The sequence below is a fragment of the Podarcis melisellensis genome (assembly GCF_964234715.1).
Source record: "Podarcis melisellensis genome assembly, chromosome: 10".
In the NCBI taxonomy this organism is placed as follows: domain Eukaryota; kingdom Metazoa; phylum Chordata; class Lepidosauria; order Squamata; family Lacertidae; genus Podarcis; species Podarcis melisellensis.
In genome coordinates this window covers 64,065,150-64,090,497 of record NC_138542.1, presented here as the reverse complement: position 1 = coordinate 64,090,497, position 25,348 = coordinate 64,065,150, and the positions used below count along the sequence as shown (strand labels likewise).

General features: G+C 40.9%; 1 protein-coding gene across 1 annotated transcript in view; it reads left to right on the top strand.

The window, feature by feature from the left end:
* Nucleotides 1–4,649: 4,649 nt before the first annotated feature.
* ETNK1 (ethanolamine kinase 1) overlaps nucleotides 4,650–25,348 on the top strand; it is a 32,494-nt gene continuing 11,795 nt past the window's right edge. The window contains exons 1-4 of the mRNA XM_081927319.1: nucleotides 4,650–5,234; nucleotides 16,823–17,082; nucleotides 20,017–20,157; nucleotides 20,593–20,735. Of these exons, the coding sequence (XP_081783445.1) occupies nucleotides 5,028–5,234; nucleotides 16,823–17,082; nucleotides 20,017–20,157; nucleotides 20,593–20,735 (751 nt within the window). The 5' untranslated portion in view covers nucleotides 4,650–5,027. The remainder of the gene's footprint in view (nucleotides 5,235–16,822; nucleotides 17,083–20,016; nucleotides 20,158–20,592; nucleotides 20,736–25,348) is intronic.

Sequence of the window (25,348 nt, the reverse complement as noted above, 5' to 3'; positions counted from 1 at the left end):
AACCAGGAGCAGCAAATGTACTAAACATAAAAAGCTTCAGGTATTATGTTTTTTTAAGTATTAAGCTGATGGTGAAAACTTGTTAAATCTCACACTTACGTATTTATCACATTTACCTTCTGAATTATAAAAGAATTGCAAGATGGTTTACAGTGTAGAGTTTTTAAAAACCCCAATAAAATAATGTTGAAAAATACAAAACAGTGCTAGGACCAAAGAGCACGTTGAAAACGATGAAATTGGCACACAGAAACTCCTCCAGCCAAGCTGGTGCCAAACGTATTGCTCTGCTTTCCATTGGACCATGTCAGTGAGACCAAGAGGGGAGTCTTGCCATCTGGGCACCCCTGGACCTTCATATACACTGTGCAGGCTTGCGTCCCGGAGAGATCACTTTGGTGCTGCTAACACAGGTAAGATTTACCAAAAACAAAAAAACCACACACCAATAAATACATTTTAGAAAGGGGCAAGATTAGATGTGGATGCACATGGTGTAATAATTTTTTTAAGGTCATATATATATATATTCATAAATGTAGCAACCAAGCAGCACGTACATAGATATGTGGACCACATATCTGGAGCAGCACAGGAAAACCGCACTGAAACCATTTTGACTCAGAACCAAGGTGTGCCTGCCCTTTCCTGCGGGTGAGGGGACCACCCTGTTGCACCCTGTTGTTCAATAAAGATCAGGCTTACTATCTGCTTTGCTTCTCAATATTCTCTGGTTGGCCTCTGTTATTTTCTCCTACTGATGGACAACCTACAAAGGACTCTTTGAGGGCTTTTGTGTCCCCCATAAAGGAATAAGGGCAGATTTTTGTTTATTACAGAGGCATTTTTTAAAAAACCAAGACCCCTTGCACCCCATTCTGCTCCTTTTTCCTGCTCAGGGTAGGCATGTCCTCTGCCTGCACCTCAGAGCCAGCCCATCACATGGGGCTGGGCCTTGGTGTGGCCTCTCCTCGTCCTCACCTGTTCTCCAGCAGCCACTGTGAGCTGCCCAAGGGAGGAGTCTGGAGACAAGTGCTGGTGATCCTCCTTCCTGAGCGGGGCAAACAGGGACATTCTGGGATCAATTCAGAAGCCAGGAGGGCTTTTGTAATTCTGGGACTGTTCCTGGAAAACAGGGCCGCTTAGAGGGCATGTCATTGTCCGTTACGGAACATGCGCACCATTTGCTTGAAACTTAAAGCACCTAAACACTTAGCTTTGGAGTGGTTCAAAGGCTCCCCTTCCATGCTGATTGGGTGGCTTTAAGATGCTGGAGGCAGGGGCCCTGCTGAGGAAATTAGTAAGGGTCACCCGTCCCCCAATGACCCTGGACCACTACAACACTGTATCTTAAAGGGGTTTACTTGTTTTTGGATTATCTCTAATGCTGCTACACTACAAAAGGGTTGCATGTGCCAACACCCTTTTTTGATCAGCCTTGCAGCAACATTTATGTTTTCCTGTAACAACTCATAGCTACCCATGTACACAATACACATTAAAACAACAAAACCTTATTGCCTAACTCAAGAATGTGTCATCAAGCTAAAACACAGCATAAAGAACTGCAGCAGAAGGGTTAGGGTAAGGTTACCAGACCCCCCACCAAAGAATCCAGAGACACTTAAAAAAAGAAAAGAAAAGAAAGTTATTTTTTTAAAAAAATAATTTAAAAAAAAGAGAGAAGTAATATCTTCTCTTCTGGGTCTCCTCTGTCACGCAGACTTCCTCTGGGCCCCAGCCTGATCTCTTGGAGTGCTATCTGCCATGGAGTAGGCTTGGGTTGGGCCTGGGCTCGGCCACTTGTCCTTGCTCACCCAGTGCTCTCCTACTTCTCTTCCTCAGCAGCGGCAGAGGCAACAGCGCGGCAGGGTCGGGGCTCCCCACTTTTTTCTCCTTCGTCTTTCTCTTTCTTCCTTCTCCTCCTTCTCCCTGCGAGTGCTGTTGGGCAGTCAACCAGGTGGCTGGGCGCTCTCATTCCTGCCTCAATTTGGGTCATAGGTGGGATCTGCGGTCCCCCAGTTGATGCGCCGGGCATCCCCGGTTCCCCTGCGGCAGCGGCAGTCTCAGCAGCCCGGAGCCAGCCTGGTAGTGCAGTTGGCTCTGGCTGGCTTCAGGAGCTGCTCGCTGCCATGGAGCCCGCCATTTTGCCTCTCCGGAAGTCCCCATATGATGTGTCTTGTGCCATTGAACCAACCACGCAACATTCATTCCCTACTAATAAATCTACAACACTTAAAATATAAATCCGGGAACATTAAGTTAAATCCGGGGACATTCCGGGGATGGATTTTGTCCGGCGACAGATTTGTAAATCTGGGGACTGTCCCCGGGAAACAGGGACATCTGGTAACCATAGGTTAGGGGTGCACATACGCCAATAAAGGAAAGGACTCTGGATTGAAATATGCTACGGAAGCAGACAATCATATAACATAAACATAAATGAAATGAAAGGAGCCAGCAATTACATAAGCATGCAGTGATGCTATGCACTGTGCTTGGCAGTAAACGCCGTTGCGTCAGGGGCTGTAATTTACTTTGCAACCATTAATAGCTGAACTATTAGTTGATGAGAGTTTGCCTGACCTGTGCTGCAGGGTTAATCTTTTGCATTTGAATGGCACATTTTTTTCCACTAGATAACCATCTCGCTTTCATTAATCATTTCCTCAGGTCCCTCTTTCTCTTTTTGGGATCAGTCATTAAGTAGAGAATACAGTAATACCAAGTGGATGAAGGAGTGAATAGCATTGTGTAAATATGGAAGGGTTAATAGTTGCTGAAGAAGACACATGAAGAAGACTTATGTCTGGGACAGAAGTGTATTTACTCATAAGTAAATGCCTGGTGCAAATGCCTGGTTAGATATGCTGAATATCCTCTGAAGGAGGTGGGGGAGAGAAAGCTTTCAAGTCAATATAGGGACAAGGTTCAAAATGATTCAGATAAAATGAACTCTGCACATTTTCACGAACATTGGACACACCCATCAATCCAGCCTTGAGGCATTACAAAATGAATGTACAAGTCAATCTGGTCTGGGTCATGCCCCGAATTTCAGCTCCTGAAAGTTCTTTGGAGATTTTGAGGTTGCACACATTCCTGTGTTATGTATGGACAGGGTACAATTGCTCAGTAAGCTCATTTCTATTTTTTTCACCCCAGTCCTAGAATCCTAGAAATCCATAGTTGGAAGGGGTCACAAGGGCCATCTAGTCTAACCCCCTGGAATGCAGGGGTCTTTTTGCTCGACACGGGGCTCGAAGCCACAACCCTGAAATTAAAAGTCTCGTGCTCTACCGACTGAGCTATCCAAAAACTGCAAGGGGATTGCAAAGTGATGGTTTTATTATTTTATCTGAAGCATTTTTTTTTTTTACTTTGCTGATGCGCCACAAAAAAGACAGTCAACAGCCTTGCAGTGTTAAAGACAGGACACAAAGGGGAAAGGAGTTGTAGGGAGGAGGAGGTCTGGGAGTTGATAAACTCAGGCAACTCAGTCTTAGTTGTGGGGTTTTGTAATGACCTACTGGAAACAGTATTTGGGGAAAGGAAGAGCTGAAAGTTGTTGGTCTCTCACCTGAGGCCCTGTAGTTCTTTCTCGGTGGATTGGCTGCCATATTATGACAGTCATAGGAGGAGACTGATGGGTGCTGATCTTCCAGCCGTCCCATTTCCTCCTCCTGTTATGATTAATCAAACTGTGATCATGGCAACTCTGCCTCAAATGAGTAAGACGTAAGGAAGACTTAAGTGTTGCATTAAATCCATTTGTTTGTTTTAGAGCATTGGTACCCTGCTCTTCAGCCTGAAAGCCTCCCAGAGTGGTTTAAACACACCCACAACCACACACCCAGTCCCCACCCGCAGGCTTACAATCTTTATCTTAAAATGACACGCAAGGAAAAAGGGACAGGAAGGGAAGAAGAAAAATCAAACGTCGGACACCAATTTCTAAATAGTTGTTCCTGCAATGACCATCTGGCACAGTGGAATGAGCCCTACTTGAGCTGTGCACTCATAAAACGTTATTCACACGTGACATTCAAGTGTATGCAATCATTGGAACAGCACAGCTATTCCTATGTTCAAGTGTGAAGCCTGTGGGTACCAGTTGAGCTGCAATGTTGACATGTAATTTTCCGCAGCAGGAGTATGATCTGTGTGCGCTGCGGCTGCGGACACCCAGCTGTGCAAATCTACAAGGGGATCTTCCTACGTCACACTCAATGAGCGTCTAAATCTGTGTACACAAATGTCTGAACGTCAGACATGCCCTCCCCGCCCCACGGCTAGTCCCTTTGCTAGGGGTGGTGCTAGGTCCTTAAAGGACTTGGGGCAACTCTGTAATTCTGTCATTTTTGGCAAAAAAAAAGGGGGGAGTCACCGGAGAAAAAAAACCTGTCTGAGAAAAAGGCACGTCAATCGTGGACCATATAATTGAATGGGAGGGAGGTTTGGGTGCGGGGGGGGAGAGAAGGGCGGAGGCGCGAGCATTCCATTGACAGCGAAGGCGCGAGCGTTCCATTGACGGGGGCCCGCCCCCCGCGCTCTGGAGAACCAGCCCCGCCCACACCCGTCTCTCCCGGCATGCCCCGCGGCGAGAGAACCTCGGCGGAGAAGTCTGCGAAGCGTGTGTGTGTGTGTCTGTCCGCGTGAAAACGAAGAAGAGCATTGTGGGGGAGAAAAGCGAGGGCGGGGCCTACCAGAAAACCCGCATCTATAAATAGGCTGGTGGGAGAGGGGCGGAGCTTCCCCTTCCCAATCCGAGGAAACGGGGAAAGGGGCGTGGAGGGAGGGAGAGCGAGAGGAGAAAGAAAGGCGAGCCAGCCAATCGCCGGCCGCCTCTTTGGCTGCCTCCCTCCGCCAGTTGGTCTCGCGCCGCTCAGTTGCCGGCTGCTCCCGCTCGCGTGACGACGACGACGACGCTGCTGCTGCTGCCGCCGCTCCTCTTCGCCCGCCGCCGTCTCGCCCTGCTGCCGAGGCTCCGTCGCCGCCTGCGCTCGCCCACCGCCGTCGCCTCCATGGCCAACTACATCCACGTGCCGCCGGGCTCGCCTGAGGTGCCCAAGCTGGACGTCGTCGTGAGCGAGAGGGACCCCGCTTCGGGGGCGGGGGGCGGCGGCGGAGATGGAGAAGGAGGAGGAGGCGGGCCCGGCTACCGCCGCGGGGCCCTCCGTCTCCTCAGCCAACTGAGGCCCGCCTGGAAGCCCGAGGAGGTGACGCTGAAGGTAACGGCTGAGGCGAAGCGGCGGGGGGTGGCTGTGAGGGGGGGGAGAGAGAGAAGCGGGAGGAGGAGGCAGGTTGTGGGGAGGGGGAGAGATGGCGGGCAGCCATTGTGGCGAGGCGAGGCGAGGGAGGAGTAGGAGCGGCGGCGGCTCTGTCTTTCTCTTTCTGTCTCTCCTCAGCGCTTCCCTCTTGAGGGGGAGAATGAGAGAGGAGGAGGGAGAGAGCGGCTCGGGCAGCCTCGGCTTCCATTCCGCTCGCGCAGCCCGAAGGAGGGGAGCAGGCAGGTTGGGCGTGCGCGCTGCGCCCGTGCGGTTCCAACTCGTACATGGACTACACGGAGGCGCGCGCTCACACACGCACGTTTCTGTGCAAGGCGGACGAGTCGGAACCCGAGCCGTGTTCTAATTATAGAGCTGGGGGGGGGGAGGGGTGCGTGCTCCTATGGCTTGATACGCCTGTGTGTTAGAGGGAGAGAGCGCTTATATTCTAGTAACAGCTCAGATGATACACGATGGGGAGGAGTGTGTGTGTGTGAGTGAGAGAGAGTGATATGCCTGTGTGTAGTGTATGTATGTGATACATATGTTTGTGAGTGTGTGATACACGCATATTAAATACAAGTGTGTAATATGCTTGCACGTAATATATATGTGCAAATATGATATGCCTGGGTTTAATACATGTGTGTGTAATACACTTGTGTGTAATATATATGTGTTTATGTGACATGGCAGTGTGTAATATACGTGTGTGTGTGTGTGTGTGTGTGTGTGTGTGAGAGAGAGAGAGAGAGATACCTGTAGGTATGTTTGAGCTTTTATTCCAGCAACGTAGCTCAACGGATGCAGAATAGGGAGGAGTGCACATGTGATAGATACATCTTTGTATCTGACTGAGCTTGTACTCTATTAATATAGCCTGAAGGATATACGGCAGGGAGTTGCGTGTGTGCTGGTGACCTTGTGTATTCTTGTGGTATAGCCTGAAGTCTTATGTGTACTTGTGGGTGTGTATACCATGCATATAGAGAAAGGGAGAATAAGCTTTCCCTGCTCACCTTTCCTTAAAAAAACCTCACCTCTTGCTTCTCTCTTTCCACAGGGCTCATCTCTTCTCTCTCTTGCTTCCCCCCTCTCAACCCTGTTTCATGAGGTTATGATTGTTTTAAAATGGGATCCACCCTGAACTGATTTTCACACATAAAACATGCTAGTTTGCAGGAAGGGGGAAATGGAGCAAGAGAGATGGGGGCTGGGGGCTGGGCTGGGTTCCTTAGTATAGGTTGTGATGTAGGCTTTTGCAGTGTATAGCTTGAGAGGCAAAGGGGTTGCCATGTAGCAAGCACACAACATCCATACAAATCTCATTTGAGGAAGTCAGCATTCTTTTCTCTCCTTGTCTTTCCAGAAAAACCATAAGAAAAACTTGAATTTCTCTGTCAAGTTTTAGCCCAAAGGAATGCTGGGAGGACAAAATGTTCCTCCACCCTTTCCCCAATTCACTTTTCTTTGTAGAGGGATTTAATAAAGCAGCAGGAGTTGAGTGAATACTCTTCTGTATTTTCTCTCAGAGAGCACATTGTAGTTATTCAAATTTTCCCTAAACATTGTCCCTGTCAAATCTTTAGCACTCTTCTGAATAATTAAGCCTGGGGCAGCTTTAGGTTATCACTTTCACCTCAAGGAAAGGTGTTAATGAACTATTGCATTGATGCAGCACATAGGAAATAAAGGCTAGATCGTAAACATTCTGAAGGAGAGCATGAATAAAGTGGCATAAGCTTGCATACAACTAAGTTACACTCAGACCCACTGAAATTAATGAACCAAGTTAGTCCTTTCCTTTCAATGGGTCTGTATGGCTAGCATTAGATATAACCCCTTGCCTTCCTTTCTTGTCTCTCTTTCAAGTCTTTTTTTTCCCACAGTAAATTTTTATTGATCTCTTTCAAGTCTTTTCAGGGGCAACATCACCCTTCTAACCATTTTCTGCTTCAAAATGGGTGTTTACCCAATCTCAGAGGTTTTGCATTGTCGTAATTAACGTAGCATGTTAAGTTGATAAATTGAAATATCTATGCTAAATAGCTTTATTTTGCACTGTGTGGTGTATAGTTGCATTGTTTTAAAGTGTGGGAGGGGAAGGGTTACAAACAGAATATAGCTGATATAAAACATTATACAAATATACCTTCTGTGGGTTAGCCAGAAAACCTTTTGGAGTTCCTTACTGCAAGAGATGCATTTATAGTAATAGCTTTAAAAGAATCTGCCCTGAATCTCTTGGCTCAGGTAGGTTACAGGCAAACAGATATGACAGTAGAGGGTCTTGGCTCCTTAGTTGGTCTTAATATAGCTGTTTGTAGCTGTTATTTAAAAATTTCAACATTTGACTGGATTATCTTCCTGACATGGGTGATGCAGAGCTTATTCGACTTCTTGGTTAGGGATGTTGAAGATCTGTTTATGCTTGCTGATGTTTGTACTTCTAAAAAATACACATCAGTGATGTAGGTTTATTTGGGAAATTTTCAGTTGGCAATGAGGGAAAAAATCTTATGCCTTGGAGTGATTTAATTTAGCTTGCCTTTTTAACATGTATTTAGTAAACAAATCATTATTAGTTTTTTGTCCCAGTATCTGAAACATTTTATTTTAGACTATTAATTCACATTTAATGTGGTTTAAATGTTTTTTATTGGAATGCTTATGAAAATTCAAAGTAGCATGTGCTGCTGAAAAGTTAAGTTGCTGAAACTTGTTTACACTAAAATTTAGCAACTCAAAGAACTCTGACTTGCTGATGACAACTAATCTATTTCAGCAAAGTTCACTTCTTTTACACTTAGCTTGTCAGGGGCCCTCCAGTCTGATGTCACTACAGGCACACACACCCTATTACACATAAGTGACTTGTGCACAACTGCATATATGCATGGTGCCAGGAAATACATAAATAAATAGGTAGATGCATAGCAGGAGAGAGCTGGAAAATCCTAGTTGTTTGCAAAGAGACCTGTCCTGGACTCTGAAGAGGACTTCAGTGAGGGCAGAGGAAGCCCCAGAGAGACCAAAGAGATTTGTTTAGGCTGTTCTGCCTCCCGGCCTAGCAGCTGATTTCCACAGCAGCGCAGCAGCAGCCTCCCACCAGCCCAAGAGCTTCAACTGTTGTTGAAGAGGGAGATGTGTGGAGAGAAAGCTGTAGAGCAGGAGAAAGGGGCTTTTAGAAGGTTCTGTCTACTTACATGGTGTTTGTTTATGTGCACGGGTGCCTGGAACATAACCCCCGCATAAGTGGGGGGACGCCTGTACTAAAACCTTTTAGCTTGGGATTTTACTTGACCTGCATGGCCAGTGTGGTGAATCCCATTAAAATTGGATTCTTTTTGTTTCGATTTATTTACTTAAATATTATAAATACTTCCTCTCTAAATATATGTTGAAGGAGGTAGTACAGTATTAAAATAAATAAGATCAGCAGCTCTAAGCATGTACAATAATTAAAAATCAATACAATACATAATCATCCCAGATAAACATAGTTTATCTAAAATAACTTATTTATTATTTTTACTCTCCCCTTTGCCTACAGATCAGTGATATTTATTCTCACATGATTTCTAGGGATAATCACCTAAAAACATTAATTACAATATTGTATTTGCAGTTTACATTATTACAAATTAACTTATGAAATACGTAGAAATGTTTCCATTTGAAAATAAATAAAAATTCTTCTTTGCAAAAATTTCTACCCCACATCAGTGACAGGGAGTATATATTATAATTATTGCTATATTTATTTATACTCCATCTTTTTCCCTCGTGGGACTCAAGACAGTTTACAGATAAATATTAGAACTGTTAAAAACATAGAAAATATTCATTAAAAACAATTAAATACATATATATCTTAACACTATTAAAACCATAGCAATGCTTATAATAAAAATAGCATGGCACTAGTCATTTCATTAAAAACTGTCAGTTTCCAAAAGCCTGTTGGAACAAAGTCTTCACCTAGCTTCTCAAGGTGAGAGTTCCAAAGCCCTCTCCTTCATTCCTACTAAGCATGCCTGTGAGGGTGGTTTCACTAGGAAGAGTAAATAGTGGTTAAACAGCTTAAATTTCAGCGGTACCTTGGTTAAAGAACAGTCCAGTTTACAAACAATTCACGAACTCCACAAAACTGGAAGTAGTGTCCTGGTTTGCGAACTTTACCTCAGTAAGAACGGAATCTGAACGGTGGAAGGGCGCCAGTAGCGGGAGGCCTCATTAGGGAAAGCGCGCCTCGGTTTAAGAATGGTTTCAGTTTAAGAACGGACTTTCAGAACAGATTAAGTTTGTAAACTGAGATTAGTTTTGGCCTAGAGGCTATGTATAGCATTTCTGATTAGGTATGATTCAAATAGAATATTCTAGAACAGGAATGTGCACACTTGTCTCTGGGAATTAATAATATTTCTATACAGCCCTTCATCTGAGAATCACAGGGTGGTTTACAATATAAAACCACAAGAATTAATGGAGTTTCCTCCTGACCATTAGGACGCATGTCTTTAGCTGTAACATCCAATTCATTGTTTGACATGGATTATACTTGACTGGAAGTAGTTGCCCAATTCATATGTTGTAGCAAGCTGTTAGAGAAAAGTAGACATAGAGGAGGCAATCCACAGTGAGGGGGAAAGTATAGGATGGGGTGCATGAGTCCATGGCACATTCTCAATCTTCAAATCATGATTTGAAGGATTCTCCTCATCTACACGTTACAGTAAGCCACAACTCAAAGCTCGTGTGCACTGTTCAAATTGGGTCCTCCGTGGCTAAGAGGAAACAAACCACAGTGCTGGCTTAGTTTTGCACAAGAAACGAGTGCTTGTGCTTTAAACTATGAGAGAAAGTTGAGTACAAATGCTGCTCAGTCACTGTGAGGCATAGTTTGTGACTGTGGCATTCCACAATGCATGAGTCAGTCTGTTTGAATTGAGCCATAGTGAGTTAAATGTATTTATCCAGTTTAGGTGTTCTAGGGTATGTATCCAGGATGGATGACTAGCCTTGGAGAAATGGAGCAGTTCACGACTACTGCCAGACCGCTTGATTTCTATATTGGTCATGCGTTGCCTCCTGCATGACCAGCTGAAAAGTGTAGTGGCCAGTTGACTTCTGTGCTGCCAGAAAACAAGAGGCTTTGCTTCCTCTAGCAAGGAAGCCAAGCAGGTTGGTGAATGAGGGACAGTGCAATCCTTCTCCCTCGCTGCAACTATTATAGGAGCCAAGTGAGCTGGCAGAGAAGGTACAGAGCAATCCATTCCTTCTATACCATCCCATTTGGTTACTGGAATAGAATTCTGTGTCATCATCTTGGAATTTCTAGTTACCATATACAGGTATCTTGTGATTTATAATATAAGGTTGCAATAAATGGATTTGTTTCAGATATAAACTCCTAAACGCAGTACAAATTTGCATTCTCAAACAGGTGGTCCTCATTCACACTTCAAATATGTATTTTGAATATGTACTTGAAAATGAGTGCATTTGCACTTAATTTTACAAGCAGTGTTAGTTGGCGCCATCCCTGATGAATTAGTTATATGTGGTTCACATTGCTATTTTCAGTGAGGACTGCTGCTCTTCATTGTGCATGTTGAGAAGAAGGCACTAAATAGTTGCGTGAGGAAGAATGACTATTGTGTTGCCTTTTTGAAAAGGATACTTTAACCAACTATTTCTGTTAAAGAAGTAGCAAATAGTTACTTGAAGCTCTGGTCTATCTCTTTCTCCTAGAAGTTTGGAACTTCTGCTGAACAAACATAATGGCTAGTGCCCATGTAGAGGTGAATCTGGTTGTGAGCTGTTTTGAAGAACACACCCATCGATCATATGTGATTTGGTTGACAAAACCTACCAAACAAAAATTGAGTAGAATAATTAGAAGACCGAATATAAAATTAGATGAATTAAGGGCTTACATCTAAGCAATAAAATTCAACAGTTTGCAACAGGATAAATGCTTCTACAGCTGATTTAACTAACAGTATTATGTAGTACACTGACAACTTTCAGCTGTTGGGACAGATTACTCCATAATAGAACAGAAGTCATAAAACCTAGTTTGAGAAGACCCTTGGCTGAATGCTTTAAATTTGATATGTGCTTGTGCTGTTCCTTATATCATTTTATTATTTTTTATATATGGTTACAGGTTTTCTAAAAATGCTTCATACACTGTTGATGTTTGGGGGTGTTTACTTTGTGAGCCACTCAGTTGTATGACGAGGAGAAAGTGGTATAAGATTTTTTAAAAATGTAAATATATATATATAGTGTGTGTAAGATTAGTACAGCCTGGACAACTGAGGGAAGACTAGTTCACTCAAGACCAGGCCATGGAAGTTGAGTGTTTTTTGCATGCTATATTCTGGGTGGGTCTTTTATTGTAATATAGATTATGAAAGTGCCAACAAATTTTGGTAATACGAATGTGAAACTGAAGAGGGAAACAGCACTTCCTCCAGTTGTATTGTTTTAATATCTTTTAGTGAACCATGTCTCTACCCTGTAGAATTTTCAGAAATGGCTATTCCTAAACTAAACTGCAGCAAGTTAGCTGAAGGTTGGCATACTAGCTCCATTGTAGAGGGGTGTTCTGTTTTGTTTTTTACTTAGCAGCAGCATTATATTGCAGCTTCAAGTTTCACTTAGCCAGTGTACTAATTGCTATTTTGGAGTTATGTTAAGCTTTGGCATTTTAAAAGTCTAACCATTATCAACTCAAGTAGGTAGCCATGTTGAAACAAAATAAAAAAAATCCTTCCAGTGGCACCTTAAAAAGCAACTAAGTTAGTTATTGGTATGAGCTTTTGTGTGCATGCACATCAACTCAGTGGATTATCTTTAATTACAGCCTTTGTCATTCGTTACAGTTTAGAATAGAGTTTGACCTATTACCACATTCCTTTTTTCTAAGGCTGCTGTCCTACACACACTCATCTCAGTGGGACTTAACTTTTGAGTAGACCTGAGTATAGGTCTGTAAGCTGTTTTAAATTGTTCTTAATATTGTTTTTTATTATTATTAAAAAAACCCCTGCTGTAACCTACTCTGGGACCTCAGGTTTTTGAATGTGTCCTTGAGTTCAAAAAGGTTGGCTGCCTCTAGGATGCAGTCTCAAACTAGATGTGGTCACATGACTTCCTGGCTTGCATGATAACGCTGTCATTTTCAATGACTATTACCCAGCTACTTTTTTTAACATACAGAGCTCAATTCTAGAACCTGGAGTTAAGGACAAATCTTTCACGTAGTTCTATGGTTTGGGATCTATTCTCCAGTGATCTGCCTTTTTGAGACTTCCGTTACTAAGATTTTTTTCTTGTGCTTGTCAACTATGGTCTTGTTCTGTTCACTTGCACCTTAAACCTTAGTACGTAATTCTTGTCAAATTATCTGGCTTCCAGCTATGTTTGCATGAGAGCTGATACTCATTAGTTTTTTCACACCAGAAGTTTTGTTTAGCAGCACAAGTTTCTATTATGGCACCGACAATTCAGTTACTTCTACTTAGGTAACTTAACCATAACCTTTTTGATGTAAAAATAAGACATTTCTCCTTTCCATTTTGAAAATACAGGTACTATTAATAGAAAAGAAGAGATTATTACTAGAATGTTAATAGAATACTTGAATTGGTAAATAGTTCAGTGACATGTATTTTATGACATTATGCAACAGCTATTTTGTAATCTAGATTAGAATCATCTGGTCATGTGACATAATGTGACAAACTATGAGGCCTGGAGCAAATACATAGTAATCACCATATGAAAACTGAAGCATGTGCTTTATGATCCTTTATAAGCAAATGGCTATAGCACTCTGTTTCTGGATTGTTGTATAATTTGGTTTACATGGATCTGGGTGCTAGAGAAAGTAATTTAGATCTAGATTTTGCTGTTTTGCTTTTAAACAGAATTGTTTGCACATTGACACACTGAGGAGAAATGAATGACTTAAAAGAATGACCAGCATTCAGCAATCAAAGCATTTGGATAAGTGTGAAATTTATAGAGATTAGATTCTAAACCTCTTTCAAAGTACTGCTGCTGGTTGTGTTTTAAGAGTATTACAAATCCATGTAGAAAAACCAATTAATTAAACCCCATCAATGTTTTAAATGCTTTTGTAGTTGTTTCCTTACAATAACCCTGTGGGTTGGGTAGGAGAGACTGGTTCATGATCATAATAATGACTGTTAAAGCAGAGAACTGAATTCTGATCCAGGTAACTCACCTCATGTGCTATAGCTAGCAATAAAACAGGTAAAACACACCTGTATTTTAATTTGGATGAAGTACTGCTTGTGTCATAGGTGTAATTTTTGTGAGTGGACTTGAAATTGGCTTGCTTTGTTGGACAGATTCGGCACTTGCACAGTGTAGACAGAACTGCAGTTTGAGGTGTTGTAACTTAGTTGTACAGTGAATCACTAATCACCCTCCCCACCTTGGCTCTCCATGTCCTAAGCATCTGTTTTGTGGAATACCTTTGTTACCAGCAGTCAGCCAAGCCTGAAGTTCTTGTACTTAAAAGATTTACTGAAAAGGCAATGGAAGGTTGCTGAGTATATTCAGCAAAGTCCCACAGTGACATCCAGTGTCTAAAATATGCAACTGCAGGAAAGAAAATATTAAGTAATGGAGCAGGGTGCACAAGGGCTATATGACCCACAAAAAGTGTGGGGGGGGGCAGCCGTATGGCCCAAGAGATACTTTTGCAATCATGGATTTGGTTGTCACCCAACCCAGTCTTCACCTTCTCAGGTCCTCACCCAACTCACTTCTATCACCTCACTTCATTTTCTGTGGAGAAGAACCTTCTACCTGCTTGTGCTTTGCCAGAGTGGGCTGCAGTGTCTGGAGGACTCTTGAGGGCTGGATAGAATCAGGCTATAGGCTCCCATGCATTTATTTTTCAACCAAGACCTGTCAACCTTGCGGCCCACTGACTTTGCACTGTCTTATTCAGGTGTTTCACACAAAATGGCCATTGTGGTAGAGTGAGTACCATGGATTTGGACTGAGGAGACCAGGGTACAAATGGACATCACTGGATTACTGGGAGGATAAAATGGGGTACTGCTATGTATACAGTAGCACCATGACATGCTCAGAGGATGGGTCCTTGCCCTGATGACCCCATAGTTTAAATTTATATGGAGGTGATAGATAAGGGTCACCAAGGGTAAATGTGTGCATTTGTAGTTGGACTTTATTTCATTTGTGGATGGGGATTTAACCCTTAATGGAAAGTCTTAAGTTTAGGAAATTCTGGGAGGACGTTAAGCGAGAACGAGCAGTTTTAGGACCACTTCAAAATGGCTGAAAATGGTAGAGCTTAGAAAATGACTCCATTTTGCAGTTTCCCATAAGTAGCTGTTGGACCCTCTTTACTCCTTTGTATTGAATTGTTTTCAATTTCAAGCTATCTGCTAGTTTTGGATACAGTCCACAATGGGGGTGGGGGAATGTGTGCAATAAATATTTAGGGTGGAAGGGACTAGCACAACTGTGGTCTTCACAAGACAGGGCTCATCAAAATTCTTAGTAATACATTTTGCAGGCAGTATAGCATCTGTTTAAACATTGATAAAGATTGAAGTTACCTCTTGCTTGAAACTGGCAGTACTACTCCGTTAACTTGACCTCCCTGGCTCATAGATATTAGAGCAAGAAAAATGGCGCTTGAATGACTCAGAATTGACTGCATTAACTTAGATTATTTCTGTGCATGTAGAATTCCTTAATGTATGTCATTAATCACATTAGTAATTCAGCAATTCATGTCATATTTTTGTATTCCATGTTGCTCATTTTAATTTCTGGTCTGTGTAAGGGCATAAATTCCAAATAAATTTGCAATATAGCTTAAAATCATTATCTTAATGTCTATTATTAGTCTGCCTCTGCTGTTAACTTTATGAGCAGGACTTTTCATGTGTTTCATTCTGTAATTCATAGTGTCTTTAGTAACTTCTTCAGGCAGTGTCATGCCCTGGTAAGCATGCCATTATATTAGGCAATACAGTTTTTGCATTGGAATATATTATTTTATTCTAGGAAGTACTGTGTCATGCTTGAATATTGATCCCTTTTTGTGGGTGTGTAAAATATTGTGTATCTTGGGCCCTATACTGTAACTAACATGACAGTATAGTCCCAAGAGATCACAGAAACCAAAACAGCTGTGTGTAAACATCAATCCATCAGTGAGAAACTATACAAAAACATGTGCCAATGAAGCTGTTTTCAAATTCATCCTAAATAAATTCAACCACATGGCATACAGCTGTTTGGAATATAAAATCTAAGGAGCTAGAGGCGGGGTGGCGACACTGGGTGAGGGAGCAGTTTTTCTGTTTGTGGAAGACTTCACTAATTTATGCTACTGACTACTAGAAACCTGATTATTATTTTTTAAACTATAGCTTATCAGTGTGATTAAATATCTCTGCGTAGCTTTTGTGAATGCAAAAAAATGTCAAATCAGTTCATTTAAAATGCTTTCTTGTGTGGTCTTGTAACACTTGGGGAGTTGTGTTTTATCTTGTACTAAGAGACAAAGTTTGCTGCTATATGGAGTACATAAGTATTGTCATTCTGTAGCTGGTGAAAAATCTGTCTAGTCCAGCATCCAGCCACTATAAGGAACAATGGTTGGCAGCCCTGAGGAATGTGCCAGGGGGTGGGGTGACAATAGCCACTCTGTGTGTTCCTAGCATCTGATGCTTGATTTGCAATGTCTCTGAACAGAGATTCTATTTTCAGTTATCTTATCCCAGCTAATAGCCATTGTTGACACATCCACTTGTCTGTTCTAAGCTAGTGGCAGTCAGTACATCTTGTGGCAATGAACTACAAAGCTAACTGAGAAGTACTTCCATTCCAATGTGTAAAGATAATATTTTCTTCTTTGGAAGACATTTGCAAGGTGGCCACTTGGACTTATCCCTTTGTATTTATCATTACAACAAGGTAGACAAGTTTGGCTTGACCAAGGTATCCTTTCATCACAGAAGAGTACCCCAGCACTCACTACAAGAGGAGGTTCTCTTATTTGTCTCTGGAGATACTGCTTCTGAGCAACCACCTCTTTTGACCAAGAATGAAGAGGTGGACTTGCCATAAAGGGTTCTGTCCTGCAGGTCTAACCTAAATTTGTGTGGATTGGTGGGATGCATTTGTGCACTCACCCCTGAGAGAATAGTCAGGTACTCATTGACAACCTTCCTTGGAGTATTTTGGTTTTCTTGTTCTATCCTCCTGCTGTGGGACTGAATCTGTCAATCACCAAAGCAGGCTCTGCCATGGTGCATTGCAGCATGTCAGTCTGTCCTGCCTTCGTCAAAGAGCACCTGTTCTCACTCTTGTGAAACAGGAAGCCATGAATGACTATAGCTGTTCCTGCTTTATCTGTAAGCCATATTGAGGCCCTGTTAGGGGAAATAGGGGTATAAATAAATATACAGTAGTGGTAGTAGTAGTAAGTTTTAATTAAAACAAATCTGAATTACTCTTCCTTACAGGTATTTACAGATGGAATCACCAATAAGCTTATTGGCTGTTACGTGGGTGAGGAAATGGATGATGTTGTCCTTGTTAGAATTTATGGAAATAAAACAGAGCTGTTAGTTGATCGAGAGGAAGAAGTGAAGAGCTTCCGTGTGTTGCAGGCGCACGGCTGTGCTCCACAACTTTACTGTACTTTCCGCAATGGCCTGTGCTATGAGTTTATGGAAGGCGAAGCACTGGATCCGGAACATGTTTGCAACCCAGAGATTTTTCGGTAAGCCCTTCAGCACTCTTTCTTCTAAAGAGTGATGTTAGGTATATTCCCATGCTGCATATTCCATAGGACTCTGTAGTGCCTGATGCCCCATTCCTGAGACAATGCTATTTTTGAGGATGAATAGATACTTAGAGGATTGACCGTAAGTATAGGCAGCTGCTACAATATTGTATTGTATTGTTACCCAGCCATTCCTCTATTTGTTGGCTAAAACACTGGCTCATGCTGTGGTCACCTGCCATCTTAACTACTGTAACTTTCTTTTTTCTGACATGCTTGTGTTACTTCTCTGTCCGTAATGGCTGCCAAAGCAATTCAGTTGCCGTTGTTCGAACCAGGTGGTACACCCATTTCAAATGTCTTTACTGGTTCCCCATTGCGTCGGCCTCTGACACATTTAACTTAGTCTTTCCTTGAAGTCTCTTCATGGACTTGGCCATCCTTAATTTTCTTAATCTGTCTTGCAATGTGTTCTTTCCATTGTTTCTCTAGTTTGGCTGTCCTCTGTCACCCAAAGATATCTGATTGTTTGCTTATTCTGTCTTTTTCTATCCTTCCTTGTTCCCAGAACTTTTCCAGAATAATCTGCATGGGACATTCAAACGTGACTATGTGGAACATAATAGACATTGCTACAATTACTTTTTCAAATTTGTAAGATTAGCCTTCCCAGCCTGATGAACTCCAGATGTTCTTGCCAAAACTCCCATCAGCCCCAGACAGCTTGGATAAGGGAAGATGGGAGTTTGTCCAAAACATTTGAAACCAGATTGGGGAACCCTGTATTAGACTATTGTGAAGGCAGTCTGTCCATCTTGAGCACTTCATCCTGTGATGGCTCTAGGAACATTGTGGCACACTTGAGACTTAATTGGTTTTTCCTCTCTTCTCTGACAACTATTTAGGGCCAGATTTCGTACATCCACAAGAGAGTTTAAAGTTTCATTTTACCTTTGACTGGCAGCAGGGCCAATTTGATGACTTTGTGATTAGTATTGCTGTTCAGTCATCAGGCTTGTTCTTCAGACCACTGGAAGAAATGCTGCTCTCAGTTTCATTAAGACTGGTGATAGTTTGCATTTTGGAGGGAACACTCCACAAGAGAAGGTGTTCGAAAAAGGGTAAGAGGCTGCCATCTCTGCAGGCAACAGGTGACATAACTGGGTTCCTGAGCCCCACAGGTGTGCCGCAGAAAGATTGTAGTTGGTTAAGGGAGCCATGGACTCAAAAAGGTTTAAAACTTCAGCTCTAGCCATTACAAATATCCAGGTTTCTTCCATGCTAAAGCCTTAGAACTGACTGAACCATCAAGGACCATGGAAACATCCTAAGCAATAAGCAAAGTTTTTGAAGTTACTGCCAGAGCAGAAACTTAGCAAAATGTGGTGCTGATGGACAATAATTGCTGTTGTAAAGATGTCAATAATGAATGATCTTGCTTTATGGAGCATTTAATCTGCCTGTTCACATAATCCTATTCAACTTCTTCAGATTCATGTATATCACTGTATTTCAGTGTAATTTATCATATTTAGCACAGCGGCTCATAACATTTTTGGGGGTCACAGATGCCTTTGAGAATCTGAAAGCTATGAACCTCCTCCCCATATCCCCCCAACAAGAGCAATTTTCAAAGTAACAGGGAGGAGATCTCCCCTTTTGTGCTCAGTTCACAGACCTGCTGGGGTCCATGGACCACGGGTGAGAAACCCCTGTTTTTTTGCAGACAAGTAGAAACAAATAGAATAATTTTAGGAAAGTCATTTATTTTATATTTATATCAAAATTATAAACATTTTTTGCACCCAATTGGCTTTTAAGGTATATATTGGAAAAATTAAAATTTAATTGAATTTATAAACCAATTGCACAATGTCTTGAGTAAAGAAATATAGTAAGTTCAAAAAAAGCAAAAACAAAAAACAGGAGCCTAATTAGTGAGACAGCTAGCCAGGATATTATGCATTTCTAAATGAGATGGTCTTTACCAGCTGCTGAAGGGAAAGTGCTGGACAATGCCTCCTTGGGGAGGGAGTTCACATTTTGGACGCTGCATTCAAGAAGGTCCTGTCCAGTGTTTGGTTCGTCATACTTCTTGAAGGCAGTGGGACGCTACACAGCCTCCCAGGAAAGGCTTCATGAACAGGTGTGAAAGTGTAGGAGGCCCTGTAAATACCTCTGTTCTAAACAATTTAAAGCTTTACAAGAGATGGTGAGGATCTTGAATTGGGCGCAGAAACAACTAATTCTGATCTCACACTAGGGAGCAAGATACTCCAAAAACAGGCCTACACTGGCGCTGTGGCTTCCAACTGCAGTTTCAACAAGTAAAAAAAAAAAGGTTGATCCACATAGGGTTTGTTGCAGTAGACTAACCTGGTTGTGTTTTATGCCACAAATACCACTTGGGCACCCAGGAACATTCTCAGTCTGCATACTGGATCCTTCAAGAAATCATATCCTCAGCCAGAACTGACTGTACTCCTAATCCCAGATCAGTTTTCCTACTCATGTTTTTGAATTAAGTCTCAGCCTATTTAGCCTAGCCTCATGACCTCAGCTTCCAAGAAACAGTCACTGAATTTTTGTGTGTGCTTTAAAATAATAAAATATATATTTTTATACCCCACCCCTTCTCTCACGACAGCCCAGGGTGGCAGACAGTAAAAATGCAGTGTAAAAAGCAAAATTAGAACCACAATACAAAATGCAGTGAACAGTAATAATTAATATTAATTATGCAAATGGTGTCACTCCAAAGGCCTGCTGGAACAAATAGGTCCTAAGCTGCCATTTAATAATGACCACATTTCGTTACCTCCTCCCACCCTATTAATGTGCTTCTAATAGATTCTCAGTGTTCCGAGCTGAAATAATGTATTTGTAATTATACAAAGGATTTATTCTGGTATAAATTTCACTTTATTGCAGGCTCATAGCCAGACAGCTTGCTAAAATACATGCTATTCATGCTCACAATGGATGGATCCCCAAGTCTAACTTGTGGTTGAAGATGGGAAAATACTTCTCTCTCATTCCAACAGAATTTGCTGATGAGGAGTTGCACAAAAGGTGAATGCCTATTCTTGTTTCTATGATTGTAGCGTTCTAAAGCTTGTTAATGAAGATGGAAGCGTTAAACTGATTGTACCCATGTTCATTTCAGAAATGTAAAATATATACATAGCGCTTTTCATGTTGCTTAGGGGATTTTAACCTGGGAACCAATTTCCCCACTGTGGAAGGATGTGAGGGTCCAGAATTGGCCTCCACAGTCATGGACTGTGTTAAAACCGTGTTTATGGAAGACAATATTACTCGGCTACTAGTGATCGCCAAAGAAGAAGAAGAAGTTGTTGTTTATTGAATAATATGACTGAAATAATGAGAGAATGGAGAAAACCACATTTCTGATTAAAGCATTGAGAACTGTTTTCTGTTGGTGCTGTCTGAAAGTTTTGAAATTATTATTTACACATGTACCCTCCCTTTTCTTAAACTCAAAAGGTTTATAGCTGATGTACCAAGTCCTCAAATCCTTCAAGAGGAAATGGCATGGATGAAAGAGAGACTGTCCAACCTGGGTTCCCCAGTGGTACTTTGTCACAATGATCTGTTGTGTAAAAATATAATCTACAATGGAAAACAAGGTAGGTATTGAACACAGCTGTAAGTAACCTTTAAGGCTTGTTTTGTATTGCCTAATACACAACAGTAAATTGTGGTGGGTGGATAATGACAACTGTACTTCGTTTTAAATAACATCTAACTATTTATACTTTATTACCATTTGTTGCTTGATGCAAACTTTGTGTCATAGCAGTTGTTGTATAGAATTGTTGCTGATAACTATAACTGATACTTTAATTAATATTTAATAGTTTACAGAAAAAAATAATTTTTACCATAATAATTTTATTATTCCACTGTGTTGACAGCAGAAATTTCAAGCTGAATTGTTGTTGTGTAACTGTCCTTGATCCAGATTTTACTGTTTCAAACAGCCTTGGGAGCAAATGTCTCCAGGTTACTGTGTATTATCTTTGTATTCTGATTTGTCAGATATATTGATGACACCGAGGAATTCTACATGATGAATTCTACATGGTGAAGTATCTGGAAAGATACTTTCCAAGGCTCTCTTTATACGCTGATGATGAGGTACATAGGTATCTTTAAAGTTGAAGATTTGTTTGTAAATATATTTGAGGTCAGAGGTATTCTGAAGACTGGGAAATTGGATTTGTTTTCATTGTCAGTTTCAACTGTTTGTGTTTGAATAAATGAATCACCTATAGCTTATTAATTTTGGTGATGTGATAAATTTAGTTATTATATTAAACATTTTAAACCCCTTTAAAAGTAAGATTAGAAATGGATATTCTTTGCCCTTTGGGGAGTGGTTTTTCCTCTCTTGCTGGTATTAACCATGTGTTTGTGTTTTGTGTGCACCAGTACAAAAAATGGTCCTATTATAAACTAGAGATTGCCAGCATGGTTTGAAACTTGTAATCCGTGTTTACAATATGGTTTGCATAGACCTTGTAACAAAACCATAGTTAATTCTAGGAAAAGAACGGGAAATAATTCTGGGTGCGGGTGGAAATGTGAATACCCAAGGCTGAGTTCTGATTTGCAAAAGATATCTTGCAGGGAACCAGCATTTCCTGTGCTCCAATTTTGTCTGAGCTTAATCAAACTGGTATGTTCATATTGAAGGGAATGCAGCATTTAGGAACTAGAAATTTGGATTTATTGAAAATTGTTTTAAAACAGATAAATTTATCAGGAAGTTGGCATGTTGAACGTGACCCAAATAAATTATTTGAAAGGAAACTGCACACAAAGATAGGTCTTTTAAATATATTTCCTCTACAACAGTTCCCACAGCTGTTGAGGCAAGCTTCTCCTTTAAAAACAAACAAACAAACAAACAAACAGAACCTGAACTAGACTAGCATTTGAAATTTCCAATTTCCTGGCACTAGAGGCATGTCTCTCTACCTTCAGTGTGGTCAAGTAATATTCACCTAAGGTTGTGCAAAAAATAATAGTATGCATGTCATACTATTCAATGTATTTTGCATGGCTACAGTGCTCATTTGTTTTTTCTGCCTTCCCATTCTAAAGAATCAAATGCCTTCCAAACGTTTTATGAAAGGTGTAACATTGGCTCTTCCTGGGGGCCTATATATGTTGTGCTGCAATGTGTATTACACAAGGGTCCTTTGGCCCACAGATGAGTCTAAGAGAGAAAAAAAGATGGCCATTTGGGAGGCTTTTCTAGATCACACTCCTTAGATTTTACTTTGCAGTCCTAAAATATTTTGAAAAGAGATATGTAAACCTAATCGAATTATGTGTGAATTATTCCAATTTGAGAAAACTGACTTTTCTGCATAGGCACTTTGTTATTATTTATTAAATTTATGTACCACCCTTCATCTGAAGATAACAGGGCAGTTTACAACATACTGGAACCATTTTTACTAAATATCCCAAGACAAAAAGTTCAGAATTGAACACTGTCAGAGTTTCTAGGCTTGACACCCCCCCCTTTTGAAACAAATCTGCTGTCATTTTCTTTTGTAAACAGAGTGGAGAATAAATCAGTGAGAGCAGTGCATCATTTAACAGCATTTCTGCAAAAACCAGTGTGTGAGTGTTTAGCACTTGGGAACAGGGAGGGGGAGAGGGAGAATTCTAAATACGGGGAAATGCTTGCAACTCTTTTAAAATGGGGTAAATACTAAGTGTGTAGTGCATTAAGTATTCACAGCAAGGAAAGATCTTTTGTGACCATGTTTTCAGCGTGAAAGTTGCAGTTAGCAAATTATAGCCAGGCTATTATTTGATAACTTCCACCTCAAGAGGTCTTGTGAATTATCTCTAGCAGTGCTGAAGACTTCTGCAATGCTGAAATGTTGAGCACTGCTTTTCTCTTAGAATAAATAAACCATGAATAAAAGTCTGGCACTGTGTATTGTCTTGTACTGGGCACGATGTTTATGAATCTGGTGCATAATAGTATTTTAAGAGGAACTATATACTTTTGCAGTGGAAACTCAGCTTTAACTTTTAACTTAACCTGGTCATGCAGTGAAATAAAAATCATGCAGTTAAAATATTGCTGCCATGCTAAAAATGTTTTGCAAGCTACTTGAAAGAAGCACGCGTCTCTCTGGATTTTCTTCCCTTTTAAACTATCTTCTTTACTTAAAACGTTTTATTCTGATTTTAATCTTTTGGCCCACAGCACTAATGTGCCACATTGATTACTCCTTTAATTTTATCCCTGTGAAAAGTTGGTCTCTGGTAATATAAAGTCCATTATATTAATTATTTGCTAGAGGAGAGTGGTTCACAGTTATGTCTTAAAGTTACCATATGGGCTTTCAATTGTTTATAAAATAGGAAAATATTTATAAATATATTTTATAAAATATCTGAACGTCTCTTTATAACACTTCACATAAAATAAGGGTTCCAAAATGCCTTCTTCCAGCACATTCTAACTTTACAAAGAACAGCTAGGATTACTTCTAATTTTCATTTGAGGCTCTTGAAAGGGTTGGTTTGTATTCAATGCAGTGTGAGCATATAGAGAATTCCCTGCTCTCCCAACTCCAGTCAGGGTACCAAGCCTGGGTGTAGAGCAGGGTGGAAGGGGAAATTATGTCAGCTGCTCCCACCCAGTTCCCCCCGGTTGATTGCGCTGCATTGAATTCAACCTACTGGTCACAAAATCAGGCATTCAATAAGTGATTTTCAAAAGTGTCTACAGTCTTTGCTCGCATTTTAAACTGTAATGATATCTCTTTGATATAAGGAGAAGAATGTTTCAAAGTTGTTAATTTCATCTTGGCACATTGTTGGAAAGAATAGCTGCCCTTCAAGAAAAACATGCTTACTGATTCTGCCATACAGTTGAAGAGCATTATGCTTAAAAGTTGAACTTACAAAACATAGATGAAACAGATGAGGGGAAGAATAAATAGAAATAACCGGGTTATATAGAAGAAAAAAAGGAAAGATTCATGGAACCGTTGAGAGGGATGGAAGTAGAGGTTTGATAGGTGAGAATGGTTTTAATTTATTGGTTGAAATGCTTATTTGTTAAAAAAGGAAACTATATATAAACTAACTTTAAAAACAGCATGGCACAAACATGGGGGGACGGGACAGGGGACGGACGAAATTACGCTTGCCAACACCCAAGTTTCATTGAAGCCCCAAAATCGAAGGGAGCAGTGCATCTTGAACATTTGTATTTCTTGCAAAACTTAAAATTTAAGGCTGAGTTCCACTGTGATGTCAGTCTAGAACAGGAGGACCAGTGAAATGCAGAACTTTTCTCTTTAAAGTTTTGTGTCTTGTCAAATATGAGTTTGCCAAATTTTCTTCATCTGCTACAGATTAGGTATGCCATTGTTGCTGCCAAGTGGCGGCGTGCACCGTGCTACTTAAAGGCACTGACTGGAGGTTTATCGCATCACTTGTTCGCATGCACCTCCCCCCTAGGAGAGCACGGAGCCTGGTAACAGCCTCATCTGTATCTTAGCTTCATTTTCTTATTTTGTAATACTGTTAATTATTCCTGGAAATTAGCATTTGAATAAAAGCAAGGGTTGTCTGGTGGTGATGATGGCACCGCAGACCTATATTTTAATGTATATAAGCTTGAATCCAAACAATGTTTATCTTTAAATAACTGTCTTACATTTTGTATATGCAGGCCTTTGACCTGCCATCTTTATTGGATTTTTTTTTTTAATGTGGACATATGCATTAAAACAATGTGTTTGGGCAAAATGAGATTTTATACCAGAATTGATTATTTTACTAATATATCTTTATGAAACAAGTTGAGTACTTTAGGAAATGGCATTCATTTAGGGGCTACAACAACTAGTTTCATGATTTGCCAGTAGGGTGTAAATGATTTGTCTGCAAGCTTGCTCTTAATGCAGTGGTGTGGGAGCCTCTGTAGAAACTCCATTGATTTAAAGTATAAAAACTTCATTGTAAACTCTTAAGGGAATATATATGCTACAATCCTGTATTGGTTTTATAACTAAACGTTCATCAAGTCACCCAAAGAATCCTGTTAAAAACTGTAGTTATGGAGAGACTGAGATTCCTGGCCCCCTTACAGAACAATAATTCTCTTCCAGAACTATAAGTTAACTTGATTTAGATCTTTCATTTCTGTAGTGCAGATAAGGCTTACTAGCAAAATGTTCATGCAGAGGGAACACCTAAT